General features: G+C 37.3%; 1 protein-coding gene across 4 annotated transcripts in view; it reads left to right on the forward strand.

Annotated features, from left to right (window-relative positions):
- SLC16A9 (solute carrier family 16 member 9) overlaps window positions 1-17,251 on the forward strand; it is a 65,164-nt gene that overhangs the window by 12,886 nt on the left and 35,027 nt on the right. For all 4 annotated transcript variants that reach the window (XM_082425588.1, XM_082425591.1, XM_082425589.1 and 1 more), the window contains exon 2: window positions 16,203-16,435. In XM_082425588.1, coding sequence (XP_082281714.1) covers window positions 16,240-16,435 — 196 coding nt within the window. In that variant the 5' untranslated portion in view covers window positions 16,203-16,239. The remainder of the gene's footprint in view (window positions 1-16,202; window positions 16,436-17,251) is intronic.

Consider the following 17,251-nt stretch of genomic DNA (forward strand, 5'->3'; position numbering starts at 1 on the left):
AAAGAAACTGTCAGGCCAAAAAGAAAAAAAAAAAATCTGGGTGTGTGTGTTGGGAGGTGTGTGGGCATGGGGGGGGAGGAGCACCATTGGCCTGAGGGAGGGGTCTTACATTTATGAAAGACCTCAAACAGATATTGTTGATTTTATCTCCAGATCAGGCCATATATACGGTCACTGGAACTGTGTGTGTGTTTATAGCATTAATTATTTTTCTTTATAAAATCAGCTTCATTGAGGTGTAATTTACATACAATGAAATCCAATAGTTATGTGTACAATATGATGAATTTTGACAAACGTATTCCGTTGGGGTTTGCATTAATTTTTAAATGACAGCTTTATTTAAATATAATTCACAAACCTTATAATTCATCTATTTAAAGTGTACAATCTGATGATTTTTAGTATATTCACAGACCTGTGCAGCCATCACCATCATCAATTCTAAAACATTTTCATCATCCCCAAAAGAAACCTCATACCGCTCAGCATTCACTTCTCATTTTCTCCCAACCCTCCTAGCCCTAGGCAACTGCTATTCTACTTTCTGTTTCTGTAGACTTGCCTATTCTGGAAGTTTCATATAAATGGGAACCATACAATATGTAGTCTTCTGTGATTGGCTGCTTTCACTTAGCATAGTGTTTTTAAGGTTCATCCATGTTGTAGCATGTGTCAGTACTTCATTCCTTTTTATTGCTGAACAGTATTCCATTGTGTACAGAAACAGACTCACAGACATAGAGAACAGACTTGTGGTTGCCAAGGGGGAGGGGAGGTGGGGGAGGGATGGAGTGGGAGTTTGGGATTAGCAGATGCAAACTATTACATATAGACTGGATAAACAACAAGGTCCTATTTTATAGCACAGGGAACTATATTCAATATCCTATAATAAACCATAATGGAAAAGAGTATAAAAAAGAATAAAAGAGTATAAAAAAGAATATCTATCTATCTATCTATCTATCTATCTATCATCTATCTATCTATCTATCTATCTACCTACCTATCTATCTAACTGAATCACTTTGCTGTGTACCAGAAACTAACACAACATTGTAAATCAACTTTACTTCAATAAAATAAATTTTAAAAAATTAAAAAATACAAAAAATAAAACTACCTACCTCCTCAGTTAACTTGGAGACCAAAAGGTAAATACAGTTTATAATAAAGGAAAAAAATATTCCATTGTGTAGATATACCACATTTTATTTATCCATTTATCAGTTGTTGGATACTTGGGTTGTTTCCACTTTTTTGGCTGATAGCATTAATTTTTTTTTTTTTTTTTTTGGCCACACCTCATAGCATGCGGGATCTTAATTCTCTGACCGGGAATCAAACCTGTGCCCCTGCAGTGGAAGCATGGAGTCTTAACCACTGGACCATCAGGGAAGTCCCTGATAGCATTACTTTTTAAATTAAATTAAACAGATATCTTGATTTTTATATCCTCATTTAGGCTTTTTTTCCCCTACACTATTTAATATGCCAGGAGTCTGAAGTGGCTTAGTCCTTTCTTGACTTCTGAGACAATCTGATTAGGTCACCACAGTGGGATTTACAGTTGTACTAAAATTATTTTTTGGAGTTCATTCTCTTTTATAGCTATTTAATATTGTAGAAAATGCTTATAGAATTGTACATATAGAAATATATATGTGCATGTGTATATATAAAATAAGGATGGCAATATGATTTTACAAATAGTTTTAATAGTTAATTTAGAAGGACAACAGGGTGGGTTCTCTTTCTTTTCCTTTAAAAAATAATATTGGGGACTTTCCTGGTGGTCCAGTGGTAAAGAATCCACCTTCCAATGCAGGGGACACAGGTTCGATCCCTGGTCAGGGAACTAAGATCCCACATGCTGCCGGGCAACTAAGCCCGCGTGCCGCAACTACTGAGCCCATGCGCTCTGGAGCCTGTGCACCACAACTAGAGAGAAGCCCGTGTGCCGAAACAAAGAGCCCACGTGCCGCAATGAAAGATCCCACATGCCGCAAGGAAGATCCCTAGTGTCGCAACTAAGACCTGACACGGCCAAAAATAAATAAATAAATAAAATAATAAAAAAATAATATTGATATATAACTAAAATTGTTTTACTTTAGAGGAGAAATCATAAACTGCACTGATTATGAAATATCATTGGAAAGTGACAAAATTGATCCAGTGACCATAACTTTTGAAGGACTAATGTGCTAATGTGACTTTGTTCACTAATATATGAATCAACAAATAGATTCACTTGAAAGTTTACGTTTTTGACCCAGAGGGAATTTATATATTATTTTAAAGCTTTATATGACTCATAAATTATCAAAAATCAGTCACAAGAGTGTTGACACTTTTGCTACTGATAACTGCAGATGCTGCACTTTTCATCCCTCAGACACATGGTAGAATGGAAGTGCTGAAGAACTAGGAAAGTGAAAGTGGAAGTGGAATAATAGCTGTGATAAAAAGAGGACTCAAGAACTGGGAACAGGCATCATTACTTATACATCTTTTTTTTGGTAATAAGTCTTTTTTTTTTTATTGAAGTATAGTTGGTTTACAATGTTGTGTTAGTTTCTGGTGTACAACGAAGTGATTCAGTTATATATATATTCTTTTTCAGATTCTTTTCCCTTATAGGTTATTGCAAGATACTGAGAATAGTTCCCTGTGCTATACAGTAGGTCCTCGTTGTTTACCTATTTTATATATAGTAGTGTGTATATGTTATTACCAAACTCCTAATTTACCCCTCCCCCTCCTTTCCCCTTTGGTAACCATAAGTTTGTTTTCTATATCTCTAGGTCTATTTCTGTTTTGCATATAAGTTCATTTGTATCACTTCTTTTTTTAGATTCCACATACAAGTGATATATGATATACCTCTTAACTACCTTGCTTTATACTGTCTTGTATACAGTAAATGAAATTTAATTAATTTATGTTCAACTATGAGCTTTAGTATGTATTAGTGTATGTTTGTTTATATTTTAATAGAATTCACAAAGAATTATTTGCTTACCTTCATTTTTATTACAACACCCAAAGAATGATTTGTTTACCTACATTTTTGTTAGAATTCCCAAATAATTGTTTCTCTCAATTCCCAGAATACCTTCTTCCCAAACTGTGGTGGTGGAGAATAAATGATGCATGGCTGGATGGGCAAAAGGCACAATAGGGGAAGAGGGATACTAACACTAGAACAGTTCTGGCCGAGCAGGTCTGCTCTTTAGTTTGAGCAGAAACTTGTTACCTGTACTGGAGTCAGAACTGAAACATAATTTCTAGGCACTTTTGTGTTTTTCTTTAAAAAAAAATTTTAATATTTAAAAAATATTTTAAATATTTATTTATTTATTTGGTCGCACTGGGTCTTCATTGCGGCATGCGGGATCTTTAGTTGCGGCATGCAGGATCTAGTTCCCTGACCAGGGATCGAACCCGGGCCCCCTGCATCGGGAGTGCAGAGTCTTAACCACTGGACCGCCAGGGACGCCCCTCTAGGAGCTTTTGAATGTGTTTTCTTTTGACAGCTTTATCGAGATAAAATTCACATATGATAAAATGCCCCCACTTACTGTGTGCTGTTGAGTGGATTTTATTCAAGAGTTGTGCACACTGTACCACAATCTACTTTTAAAACCTTTAAAAATCATTGTAAAACCTTTTTATCACCCCAAAGAAACCTTGTCCCTCTAACAGTCATTCCCCATGCCCACTCCTCAAACTGTTCTCCAAAGTGGAGGCAGCCTTTTCATCCCCACCAGCAGCATGGAAACGTTTCTATTCTCCACCTCCTGGCCGATGGTTTAGAGCTTCCCACATAATAAAAGTGGCATTAATGTAACTGAAGGAAGGTCATGAAACCCAGGATGATTCAGACTCTTGACTCTCCTCACAGATGCCTAGATCAAGACAAAATCAACTCGGAAATCAACTATTTTTTCCCAGGATGTAGTCCATGATCCTAGGCTCTCAATTAAAGTGACAATTCAGCGCCAGATAATTTGGTAGTGTCTGAGATTCAAATAAAAATTTGCTGTTTTTACCTACTTCTGTAATTCAAGTAGAAAATATATCTGGGACTCTTTAATGAGATATTTAAAGGTAACATTCAAAAAAGAAGTTATTAGAGAAAAATAATTATGGGGGGAACAAAGGCAAGAGGCAGCTATTAACTGAAAATAAGATCAAACAGTTGTAAATCACTCTGTATTTGGCAAAAAATAGTACAGAACATTTGCATACATTTCAGGGGCAGGAAGCTTCTGTGTCAACATTAAATGTTCATAAATGTCAAATACGCAATTCTGACATCCTGTATCTGGGAGAATAGAAATTTTCAGCCAGCGTAGAGTTAAGGAAATAACAAAGACTTGGCATCATTTGAACAGAACTGAATGCCCTACTAGACATTGGAGCTTAAAAGTTTACCATGAGTGAAAAGTAGACTTTCAACAGTCCTTTTCATTTTCCGAAGGAAATGTCTTGGAATTTACCTAACTCTTCTTTCCCTTTAACAAAACAAATTCTAGCTTTAAGAGACATGCTATCCTTTATACTAATGATAATAGAACTTTGTTGAATAATGATATTTTATTATGGTTTGTTTTACTTCATGTTCTCCTTTCTTGTCCAAGGGAGGTTTATAATATGTGGAATATATTTAATTTTTTTTTAAAAAGATCAACATTTTTTTTACTTCATTAGGGATTTTATTTTTAAAAAATTTTTAAATTTTTATACAGTTTTTAAAGGTTACTTTCCATTTACAGTTATTACAAAATATTGGCTGTATTACCCCTGTTCTGCAGTACATTGTTGAGCCTATCTTACACCCAGTAGTTTGTACCTCCCACTCCCCTACCCCTATATTGCTCCCCCCTCGCCACTGGTAACCACTAGTTTGTTCTCTGTATCTGTGAGTGTGCTTCTTTTTTGTTGTATTCACTAGTTATACTTTTTAGAGTCCACAAATAAGTGATACCATACAGTATTTGTCTTTTTCTGTCTGACTTATTTCTCTTAGCCTAATGCCCTCCAAGTCTATTCATGTTGCTGCAAACGGCAAAGTTTCATTCTTTTTTATGGCTGAATAGTATTCCATTGTATACACATATCACACCTTCTTTATTCATTCATCTGTTGATGGACCTTTAATTAGGTAGCTTTCCTACCTTGGCAATTATAAATAATGCTGCTATGAACATTGGGGTGCATGTATCTTTTCCATTAGTGTTTTCGTTTTGGGGGGGTACATACCGAAGATTGGAACTGCTGGGTCATATGGTAGTTTTATTTTTATTTCTTTGAGAAACATCCATACTGTTTTCCACAGTGGCTGCACCAACTTACATTTCCACCAACAGTGTACGACGGTTCCCTTTTCTCCACATCCTCGCCAACATTGTTATTTATGTCCTTTTTGATGATAGCCATTCTGAAAGGTGTGAGGTGATATCTCATTGTGGTTTTGATCTGCATTTCCTTGATATTAGTGATGTTGAGCACGTTTTCGTATGCTTGTTGGCCATCTGTATTTCCTCTTTGGAAAAATGTCTATTCAGTTCTTCTGCCCATTTTTATATCAGGTTGTTTTGTATTTTTGGTGTTGAGTTGTATGAGCTGTTTATATATGTTGGATAGTAATCCCTTGTCAGTCATATCATTTGCAGATATATTCTCCCATTCAGTAGGTCGTCTTTTCATTTTGTTTATGGTTTCCTTTGCTGTGCAAAAGCTTTTATTTATTTTTTAAAATAAATTTATTTATTTTATTTATTTATTTTTGGCTGCGTTGGGTCTTTGTTGCTGCACACGGGCTTTCTCTGGTTGCAGTGAGTGGGGGCTGCTCTTTGTTGTGGTGCGCAGGCTTCTCGTGGTGGCTTCTCTTGTTGTGGAGCACAGGCTCTAGGCACGTGGGCTTCAGTAGTTGTGGTTCATGGGCTCTAGAGCACAGGCTCAGTAGTTGTGGCGCATGGGCTTCATTGCTCTGCGACATGTAGGATCTTCCCAGTCCAGGGCTCGGACCCGTGTCCCCTGCATTGGCAGGCGGATTCTTAACCACTGTGCCACCAGGAGAGCCCTTGATGTGCAAAAGCTTTTAAATTTAATTAGGTTCCATTTGTTTAGTTTTGCTTTTATTTCCTTGACTTTAGGAAACGGATCCAAAAAATATTGCTGCAGTGTATGTCAAAGAGTGTTCTGCGTTTGTTTTCCTCTAGGAGTTTTATAGTATCCAGTCTTAGCTTTAGGCCTTTAATCCATTTTGAGTTTATTTTTGTATATGGTGTTAGAGACTGTCCTAATTTTATTCTTTTCCATGTAGCTGTCCAGTTTTCCCAGCACTGCTTATTGAAGAAACCATCTTTTCTCCATTGTATATTTTTGCCTCCTTTGTTGTAGATTAATTGACAATAAGTATATGGGTTTATTTTTGGGCTTTCTATCCTGTTCCTTTGATCTATGTGTCTATTTTTGTGCCAGTACCATACTGTTTTGATTACTGTAGCTTTGTAGTATAGTCTGAAGTCAGGGAGTTTGATTCCTCCAGCTCTGTTCTTCTTTCTCAAGATTGTTTTTAGCTCTTTGGGGTCTTTTGTATTTTCATACAAATTTTAAAATTATTTGTTCTAGTTCTGTGAAAAATGCCATTGGTATTTTGATAGGGATTGCATTGAATCTGTAGATTGCATTGGGTAGTATGGTCATTTTAACAATACTGATTCTTCCAATCCAAGAGCATGGTATATCTTTCCATTTATTTGTGTTGTCTTCAGTTTCTTTCATCAGCATCTTATAGTTTTCAGAGCACAGGTCTTTTACCTCCTTAGGTAGATTTATTCCTAGGTATTTTATTCTTTTTGATGCAATGGTAAATGGGATTGTTTCCTTAATTTCTCTTTCTGATATTTCTATGTTAGTGTATGGAAATGCAACAGATTTCTGTATATTAGTTTTGTATCTTGCAACTTTACCGAATTCATTCATGAGCTCTAGTAGTTTTCTAGTGGCTTCTTTAGGATCTTCTGTATATAGTATCATGCCATCTGCAAGTAGTGACAGTTTTACTTTTTCCTTTCCAATTTGGATTCTTTTTATTTCTTTTTCTTCTCTGATTGCTGTGGCTAGGACTTCCAAAACTATGCTGAATAAAAGTGGTAAGAGTGGGCATCCTTGTCTTGTTTCTGATCTTAGAGGAAATGCTTTCAGCTTTTCACCATTGAGTATGATTTTAGCTGTGGACTTGTCATGTATGGCCTTTATTATGTTGAGATATGTTCCCTCTGTACTCGCTTTATGGAGAGTTTTTATCATAAAATGGATGTTGAATTTTATCGAAAGCTTTTCCTGCAGATACTGAGATGATCATATTGTTTTTAATTCTTGTATTTTTTAATGTGGTGTACCACTTTAATTGATTTGCAGATATTGAAAAATCTTTGCATCCCTGGGATAAATCCCACTTAATCATGGTGTATGATCCTTTTAATGTATTGTTGGATTGGGTTTGCAAGTATTTTGTTGAGGATTTTTGCGTCTATGTTCATCAGTGATAGTGGCCTGTAATTTTCTGTTTTTGTGACATTTCTGTCTGGTTTTGGTATCAGGGTGATGCTGGCCTCATAGAATGAGTTCTGAAGTATTCCTTCCTCTGCAGTTTTTTGGAATAGCTTCAGAGGGATAGGTGTTAACTCTTCTTTAAATGTTTGGTAGAATTCACCTATGAAGCCATTTGGTCCTGGACTTTGGTTTGCTGGGATTTTTTAAATTACTGCTTCAATTTTAGTATATGTGCTGCTGAAGTGAGCACTAAATTACTGCTTCAGTTTCATTACTGGTAATTGGTCTGTTCATATTTTCTGTTTCTTCCTGGTCCAGTCTTGGGAGATTGTACCTTTCTAAGAATTTGTCATTTCTTCTAGGTTGTCCACTTTATTGGCATAGAGTTTTTCATAGTAGTCTCTTATGATCCTTTGTATTTCTGTGGTGTTGGTTGTAACTTCTCCTTTTTGTTTCTAATTTCATTGATTTGAGCCCTCGCCCTCTTTTACTTGATGAGTCTGGCTAAAGGTTTATCAATTTTGTTTACTTAATTTTTTATTTTATTTTATTTTTTCTTGGCCATGCCACGTGGCATGCGGGATCTTAGTTCCCCATCCAGGGATCGATCCCATGCCCCCTTCAGTGGAAGGGTGGAATGCTAACCACTGGATCACCAGGGAATTCCCTTCATTATATATATATTTGTTTTTGTTGTTTATTTTTTCAAAGAGCCACATTTTAGTATCGTTTTATGATCTTTTCTATTGTTTTTTAAATGTCTATTTCATTTGTCTCTGCTCTGATCTTTATGATTTCTTTCCTTCCACTAACTTTGGGTTTTGTTTGTTCTTATTTCTTCAGTTCCTTTAGGTATAAGTTTAGGTTGTTTATTTGTAATTTTTCTTGTTTCCTGAGGTAAGCTTGTATTGCTATAAACTTCCCTCTTAAAACTGCTTTTGCTGTGTCATAGGTTTTGGATCATCGCGTTTTTGTTTTCATTTGTCTCTAGGTATTTTTAAATTTCCTCTTTGATTTCTTCAGTGATCCATTAGCTGTTTAGTACCATGTTGTTTAGCCAACATATGTTTACGTTTTTTGCAGTTTTTTTCTTGTAGTTGATTTCTAGCCTCAAAGTGTTGTGGTTGGAAAAGATGCTTTATATGATTTCAGTTTTCGTAAATTTACCAAGAATTGTTTTGTGGCCTAACATGTGATTTATCTTGGAGAATGTTCCATGTGCACTTGAAAAGAACGTATATTCTAAGGCTTTCAAATGGAATGCTCTCTCTATATATGAATTAAGTCCATTTGGTCTAAAGTGTTATTTAAGGCTTGTGTTTTCTTACTGATTTTCTGTCTGGATGATCTGTCCATTGGTGTAAGTGGGGTGTTAAAATCCCCTAGTATTGTGTCATGGTTTATTTCTCCTTTTAAGTCTGTTAACATTTGCCTTATATATTGAGGTGCTCGTATGTTGGGTGCATACATATTTACCCTTTAAGACTAGCTGGTAGGCCTGGCCCAGGCTCTTATCAAATTACTGCTTTTTCCCTGGATCCCAGTGCCTGTGAGATTCTGTGTTCACCCTTTAAGGGTGAAGTCTTTATTTCTGCTAGTCCTGTGGGGCTGCCAAAATTAAACCCTGCTGGCCTTCAAAGCCAAATGCTCTGGGGGCTCATCTTCCCAGTGCAGAACCCTCAGGCTAGGGAGCCTGATGTGGGGCTCAGAACCTCACTCCTGTGGGAGAGCCTCTGCAGTATAGTCATTCTCCAGTTTGTGGGTCACCCACCTGGAGGTATGGGATTTGATTACATCACAAGTCTGCCCCTCCTACCTGTGTCATTGTGGTTCTTTCTTTACGTCTTTAGTTGTAGTGATGCTGAAAGCTCGACCTCTGTGCACCAGTGTCAGATCGAATCTCAGAGACAGGGTTTTGGGTGAAGTAGGAAAGAATCGCTTTATTGCTTTGCCAGGCAAAAGGGGACACAGTGGCGTCCCACCCTCGAAAACTATGTGTCCCAACCCAGGGAGATTTGGTGAGGAGTTTTATAGCAATGGTTCAAGGGTGGGGTTGCTGGTAAGACTAGGATGTGTACAGGGCCTGCACTCCTTTCATCTGGTCTCAGGTAATCTTTTAATGAGCTTCTCTGGTTCCTTTAATCTGGTCCCAGGTGGTCATCTCTGGAATGAAAAGTGCTGACATCTTCCATTTGTTGGGGGTTTTAGTTCTATAAATCGCTCAAAGATATTGTTACGTGTATCCCTTCAGGCTGAACCAGGACCCTGCCCCAAGGCTGCACTGTTGTTTCTTGGCTGCTCCTCCTTGTCTCTGCATCCCCTCCCTCCCTCCTGATTAGCAACTGTTTGAATCTGCCCTTTGGGGCTCAGGGAAGGTCATGGAGGTCATTCCCTACAAAGAGTGGAGGACAGAAAGGGTCTGTGCCCAGGAGCCCCACAGGGTCCTGCTCGGTTTCAGTGGAAGATCTTTTCTGATAGGTTCCAATCATTTTCATCGATAGCTGTTCTGCAGATAGTTGTGATATTGGTGTGCTCATGAGAGGAGGTGAGCTCAGCGTCTTTCTACTGTGTCATCTTGGCTGCTCTCCAGAATACATTTAATTTTTAAGTTAAAGATAAGAAATACACTTAAATTATAAGTTAAAGTTTATTTTGTGATATCCCGTCAGACTCCGTTGTGTGACAAAACTACCCCTAAATTACAGTGCTGTTCAAATTGTCTTTCAAAATGGCTTCTAATTTTGAGTTTTATAAGATGTCTTGTCATGCAGAGTCTGAATTTGTTAACACAGATTAAAAGATTCCATATCCTCAAAGGATGTACTAGAATATACTACAATGCATGTGTTTCCTAGAAGCATATTTTTATACAGTCATATGAATATGTTCCCAGACCTTTGAATATACTCATGGAATAAAACAACATGTTCTGGTACTTATTCATCTTGCTATTTTTTAGGGAAAAAACACACCACTTAGATAATATACATGGGTTATTATTAGTGCCAGGGTTTATTATAAAAAGTGTAAAAAGAATCCTATCTTGGGGCTATAAACACAGGCTTCTTGAGACACTTTCCTGTTAAGTTTCAGTGGAGAGTGCCATCTTTCTAATCTAATTTTCCTCTGGGAGCCTTGTAAGGTCTACCCTCTTCACTTTACATGAAACCTATTAAGCCTTTTCCTGATTCCACACCCATATTAATCTTGATCCTCTTGTCTGAGCCCCCCTTTCATGAGTCTCTACATTATTCTTTAGAACGAACCTGCTTTGTGAGGGCTTCCACTCCTGCTCCTGCCTTGATTGCCTTCATTCCCTCTGACTCCTAAAGGTTTACTATCTACCCACCTCTGTGGCACTTAACTATACACTCTCTTGTGAGCGTATCTTACCTTCCTAATGGGGTTATAAGCTCCTAGATGGCAAGGGCGATGCCTTATATTCCTTCTAATTTCCTTTGGTATCGAGTGCAATATAATTTAAATTGAAAGTGATCAAAAAGCTTTTTGAATGAAGATCCCATTTTTATAACACTGCATTTCTGTAAATATTAGGATAAATGGGCTTAGTGGAAATTTCAGTTAATTTAGACTTTTTATGTACAAGAATGCCAGGGAAGGCATTTTATCATATTGGATCACGGGTTGTCAAGAGGAGGATTAATAAGATGAAATTTTCAGAAAAAAAGGTATGGTATATCTATATTTCCTATATTTTGTGGTCATAGACTGTACTCCTAAGCTTAACCTTTTGCCCAAATAGGATCAAGCAGAGTATGGATGGTTAAAATAATCAACTTGAAATTACTGCATACTCACAACATGTTTATTCTGTTGCACTTAAACAAATAACAGCTAACTTAACAAAATAATTTACTATGTTAGCTCATAGAATGAAATGGAAGGCTGGAGAAACCAGGCTTGGGTATCCCTAGGGAGCGAAGGTCGTGGGATCTGACAGAGGGTTTCTTTAATACACTACCACTGGGATCAATAAACTCCAAATATTTTTCTTTTATTAGAGGATTTCACTTGAGATTCAGGATCCTGGGAGAGAGGTCCTACTGGCCTTGCTTGGATCAGGTTCTACTCTATAGGTCAAGATCAAGGAACCTTGATTAATAGTCCCACCAACCATGTACCCATGAGGAAGATCCAAGTGCTCCAAAGGAAATTGAGTACCATTACAGCAGGGAGGAAAGGCTAGTCTATTTGTGAAATCACCTTACAAAACATAGAATATCAGAGAAATAGCAGGTGAGCGACATCTAAGGAATAGCGGAAAGTACAAGAGAAAGGTGTTGCCCTGACAGAAAACAAGAAATCACTAAATGGTATTTTTCACCATGTTCTCTTCAGGCTACAAGTATCTCAAACTATGTGACAATTAAAGGTCAGAAGCTCTTAGCCAACTCTTTATAAAAACTCGTCTTTCTAGTCTAAGTTGATATATGTGGAAGCTTTGTATTTCAAAGGTTTGCTCTCCCAAATATTTACTGTGAGAAGAATTTCTCTGGCTCCTGTCATATGTGTTGAAATGTCACCCAAGGCAAGGCAAAGCAAAACAAGGCAAGGCAAAGGTACTTGGTGTATAAAGGCATTTCTGTCTACTTCAGTTTGCAAACTGGCAAGGGAGATATTCCTCACCGTTTCACTGCCTTCCCCCTGCCCTCCAGAAAATACTGGCTTTACTTATGATTGTGGTGCTTTGCCTTTGTAAATGTGTACTTTTCCTGGAGTGCTGTAATTTGAAGATTTAAATGAAGGACAGTGTCTTATGCATTTGTTTTTATACAGCCTTTTAGTCTCATTAGGTGTTTGGCTATTGCTATCATATATTATCTAGTTTAGGAAATTAAGACTATCTTTTCTTTAAAAGGTATTCTAAACAGGAATTTCAGAGTACTACATTGTCATTAGGAGGAACAGAATTTTATTATTTACTTTTACAATAGAGTAGGTACTGGAGAGAGTAAACTTCTGATGAAGGGGCATATCTGAACACTTCAAAGGGTTTCGATATTTGGAAGTTTGGAGTATTCTGTCTGCTAACACAATCATGTGGTCTGGGAGACCGGATTTTAGACTCCACAGTTTTGTGCACAAAGTGTAATATCTTTCAGTTTTCAGTTATGAAATATTGAAAGTTAATTTGTACAAAATCCTGTGGCAGGTGGTGACGTGATTTTTGCCCAGGGCTTTGAATGGCAAAATGGAGAAATTCAGTGAGGCTCAGGTAAATTGATGGGTGTAACTATGACTCTCTTAAGGTAGCCAAATGCCTCACCATCTAATTAGGGATATGCATGAATGGATAAATGATGTTCCTACTCTCTTTACCTATTATCTGGTGAAACTGCAGCCAAGGGGATGGTTTGGCAAAATCTGTGGCCAAAGAAGACTGTTGAACCTGACTGTAAACCTGGCATGGTGAAGAGAGACAGGAGGTGAAGATTAAGTGGGAGGCCCTGTTGGGGGCAGGAAGTTCAGGCCTTGGGCCTCCAAATCTGTTGCCATGTAAACTGTTTCAGAACTTACAAAGAATGAATGTTTTCAAATTCTTTTAAAATATCATTTTGATACCAAAACCTAGTCAAAATTAAAAACAAAAAGAGACAAATCTCACTTATGAATTTAACCCTCCCCCAAATAGACTGACATACTCAAAGTAGAGCATGAACCAGGGAAGATTTAGTCTACTAATTCAAGGATGGTTCAATAGTAGAAAATACAGATTTTGTTACATTAAAAATTAAAAGGAGAAAATCATAATTATCTCCCTATGCACTGGAAATGCATTTGAGAAAAGTGTAATAAACATTCTTTATAATAATACTCAAAAGTAGAAACTTTTTTTCTTAACTTTGTGAAATATATCTATCTCAGCCTCAGAAGCAGCACCATGACACTTGAAGGCTTTCCCATTGAATTTAGGAACTAGACAACGATGTGTACTCTTATTATTTAACATTATTCTAGATGCTTGTCCCACGCAAAGGCAAAAGAAGGAAGTTAGATAGATGCATAAAAATCCAAAGTTAGGGGGTAAAACTACCACTGTTTGTAGATGGTTATATAACTGTATTGTATTATAGATTGTATGTATCCAAGAGAATCATCCAAAAATCTACTTCAAACAAGAGATTTTATAGTAAGGTAGTGGAGTCCAAAATTAACATACAGATATTAATAGCTTTTACGCATACAAACAGAAGACAAATCAAAGAAATAAACCCAATTATAATATTAGCAAAAAGGATAAGATATATAAAAATAAAATAAAAAGTATTGTTGGGGAAAATTTTAAACACTAAGAACACAAAAGTAGACTTGAACAAATGGAAAGATATGAAATGGAAGATAGAAAGATTCAACATCATAAAAGGAGTATTTTTCCTTAAATCAATTTATAATTTAACTCAGTCCTAATGAAAACACCATCAGATTTCTTTTAGAAGCAGACAAACTGATTCTGAAGTTCATATAAAAAAGTAAACAAACAGGAGGAACCAAGAAAATATTGAAAAGGTGTGCAATGATGGAGAGAGAGGGAAGGAACTATTTCTACTGGAACTTAAAATATATTAAAAAGACTTAGGGAATTCCCTGGTGGTCCAGTGGTTAGGACTCTGCACTCTCACTGCCGAGGGCGTGGCTTCAATCTCTGCCCGGGGAGCTAGGACCCCACAAGCCTCATGGCGTGGCCAGAAAAAAAAAGACTTAGTAGTTAAACAAATGTGGTATGGTGAGTGAATAGACAGATCAGTGGAACGAAAGAAAAATCCAGAAACACCCATATATTCCCAAGAATTAGATACGAATTACAAATGGCTTTTCCCCTATGAAACGACACACATCATTCAGAGAATGCTGAGAAATGCAAATTAAAACTATAATGAAATACTGGTTTTAAAGCGAACAAATTGGCAAAAATCCAGAAGTTTCACAACACGCCCAAAGTTGCTGGGGATCATATAAATCGGTTTAATCCCTTGAAGTCAATTTGCTAATGCTAATTACAGCTACAAATGTATATTTGTAATTGACTCAGCAGTTCCTGACAGGTATGTAGAAAGATAAATGTGTATGTAAGGTTATTCACTGCAGCATTGTTTTTCATTGGAAGCCATGGGGACTGGTTAAAGAATTAAGAATTACTGGAACACAATGTAGCAGAAAGAAAGGAATGAGGAAGGTTACTATGTATGCATTGCAAGGTGTTTGTCAAGTGAAAAAAAGCAAGACACACACCAATGTATATAATATGCTATTTTTTTGTGTAAAAAATTAGAGGAAATCTGTATATGAGTTAGCTTATATACTCATAAATTAATTCTGGAAGGATATAAAAGAAACAAGAAGCGTTGGTTACTGGTGGAGAGAATGGAAGTTAGGTGGGAACTAGGTAGATGGAGACTGTATATTTGTTTTCATTTTTTTCATTTTTGAACCATGTGAATGTTTCGCCTGTTCAATAAGGAAAACAAACAAACAAGTATACAGCCATATGTGTGTATTTAAGAAAGAGGACTAAGGATGCTCTCTATGTGTTGATAGGGAAGCATTCCCAAAGATGTTAAGTGAATAAAACAAGGCATGGAATAGAATGTACGATATCCACTTTTTGTTGAAAAAAGGAAATCTAAGACTATTTGCTTGGTTTTGCTTGCATACTCATAAAGAAACTCTGGAAGGATACTCGAGTGTGAACATTGTGATGTGCTGCCTCCAGACCCCCTTAAGAATGAAAGATTTCTTGCTGAAGCAGCTGAAGGGCTGCTGACAGATGGCCTTCAGGGGACAAACCCCATGGGTAATGATTGCCTCTTTTGAAGAGAGTCACATCACCTGAGGTCATGCCCCCTTCTGGGGTGGCCTGCAATCAGTGAATTAGCAACATGGGGGTGTGAAGGGCCGGCTTCCCACCCCCAACTCAGGGCAACTCTGAAGGGTCAGCCAGCTTTAGAAATCCCGTTCCTTAAGGCACATGGCAATTTACCTTCTCCTGCTGCTGTCTGGTCTCTTCCATAGAAAGAGAACACTTTTAGTAAACCTCCTCTTGCTAAGTAAGAGTGTTTCCTGGGGAACTCAACGTGCGACAGGAAACCAAAAACAGTGATTTCCTGTGGTTGGGTTGGGGTGGGAACCTGGTGAATAGGGGCAAGTTTGGGAAGAAGACTTTACACTCTGCCTTTTTTAAAAAATTGAAGTATAGTTGATTTACAATGTCGTGTGAGTTTCAGGTGTACAGCACAGTGATTCCGAGTCTTTTCCCTTCTAGGTTATTACAAAAATATTGAATAGAGTTCCCTGTGCTATACAGTAGGTCCCCGTTGGTTATCTGTTTTATATATGGTATTGTGTATATGTTAATCCCAAACTCCGAATTTATCCTTTTTATAATATACAAAACATCTTTTTGGAAACATGTGGATGTATTACTTATTCAAGTCAGAAATCAAAATTTTAAAGTTAACTTGGTATATCGATGATGTTTTATCCTTTTCCTCTTATATTTTTAGAGAACTTTTTTTATGTTTCAATTTGGGAGGAGATATTTTTAATCTAAAATACCATGCCTCGCCACACTCTAAATATGCTTTTCTTTTTTTCTTTTTGTTTTTGCTTAGGACCTACAGAGAAACACCGCCTTGATCTCACATTACAATGGAATTTAAGAAGCCACCTGACGGTGGCTGGGGCTGGGTGATTGTACTGGCCTCCCTCTTTACTCAGTTTTTGTGTTACGGATCTCCGCTAGCTGTTGGAGTCTTGTACATAGAATGGCTGGACGCCTTTGGTGAAGGGAAGGGAAAAACAGCCTGGGTCGGATCCCTTGCAAGTGGAGTTGGCTTGCTTGCAAGTAAGTGGAGAAACTTGTGCTTCTCCTCACTCATTAATCATTTAATTACGTTTTCTGCATCATTCACATTGTGCAAGACATAGGAGGCTATTTTCTTTTTTTAAAGTATAGCGCCTACTTTGCTGCCTTCACTGAGATCATAAACTACTCTTTCACTGTCATAAATCTTGGTGGCAATTCAGGAATTCTGTCAGAGATTCAGTTGTCCATTCATTCATTCCTTTATATATTTATTTGCTACTGTGTGCCAGGCAGTGTGCTAGATGCTGGATATGAAAGGATGAATGGCAAACACATCACTTCTGCCTTTAAGAGGCTCAGTCTCGTGAGACACGCATGTTTCCACAAATAAGAAAGATGCAGGGGCATGAGGGCAGTGATCCAGGTATGTCCGATGAATGCTGGTGACCAAAGGACCAAACATTTTTCAGCAGTCCTGGGAACAGTTCCTCTGTGATTCATAATTACTCCCCTCTGATTCGAATACACCGTGATCAGATTGCATGTCCTACATTTGTGTCACCTTCTTAAGAAAAATTGGACATGACGAAGAGTAGTCCCTTCTCACGATGATAATGACATTAAGAATTTAAATATAGTGTTATGTATAAGATGTATGTGATGCATTTTGTGTGACCTTCATAAAATGTCTCCAAAAGTAATATTCTTTTTTTTTAAAATTTTATTTATTTATTTATTTATTTTTGGCTGCATTGGGTCTTCGTTGCTGTGCACGGGGCTTTCTCTAGTTGCGGCGAGCGGGGGCTACTCTTTGTTGCGGTGCGAGGGCTTCTCATTGCGGTGGCTTCTCTTGTT

This window comes from Balaenoptera physalus (genome assembly GCF_965194825.1).
Source record: "Balaenoptera physalus genome assembly, chromosome: 14".
Lineage (NCBI taxonomy): Eukaryota > Metazoa > Chordata > Mammalia > Artiodactyla > Balaenopteridae > Balaenoptera > Balaenoptera physalus.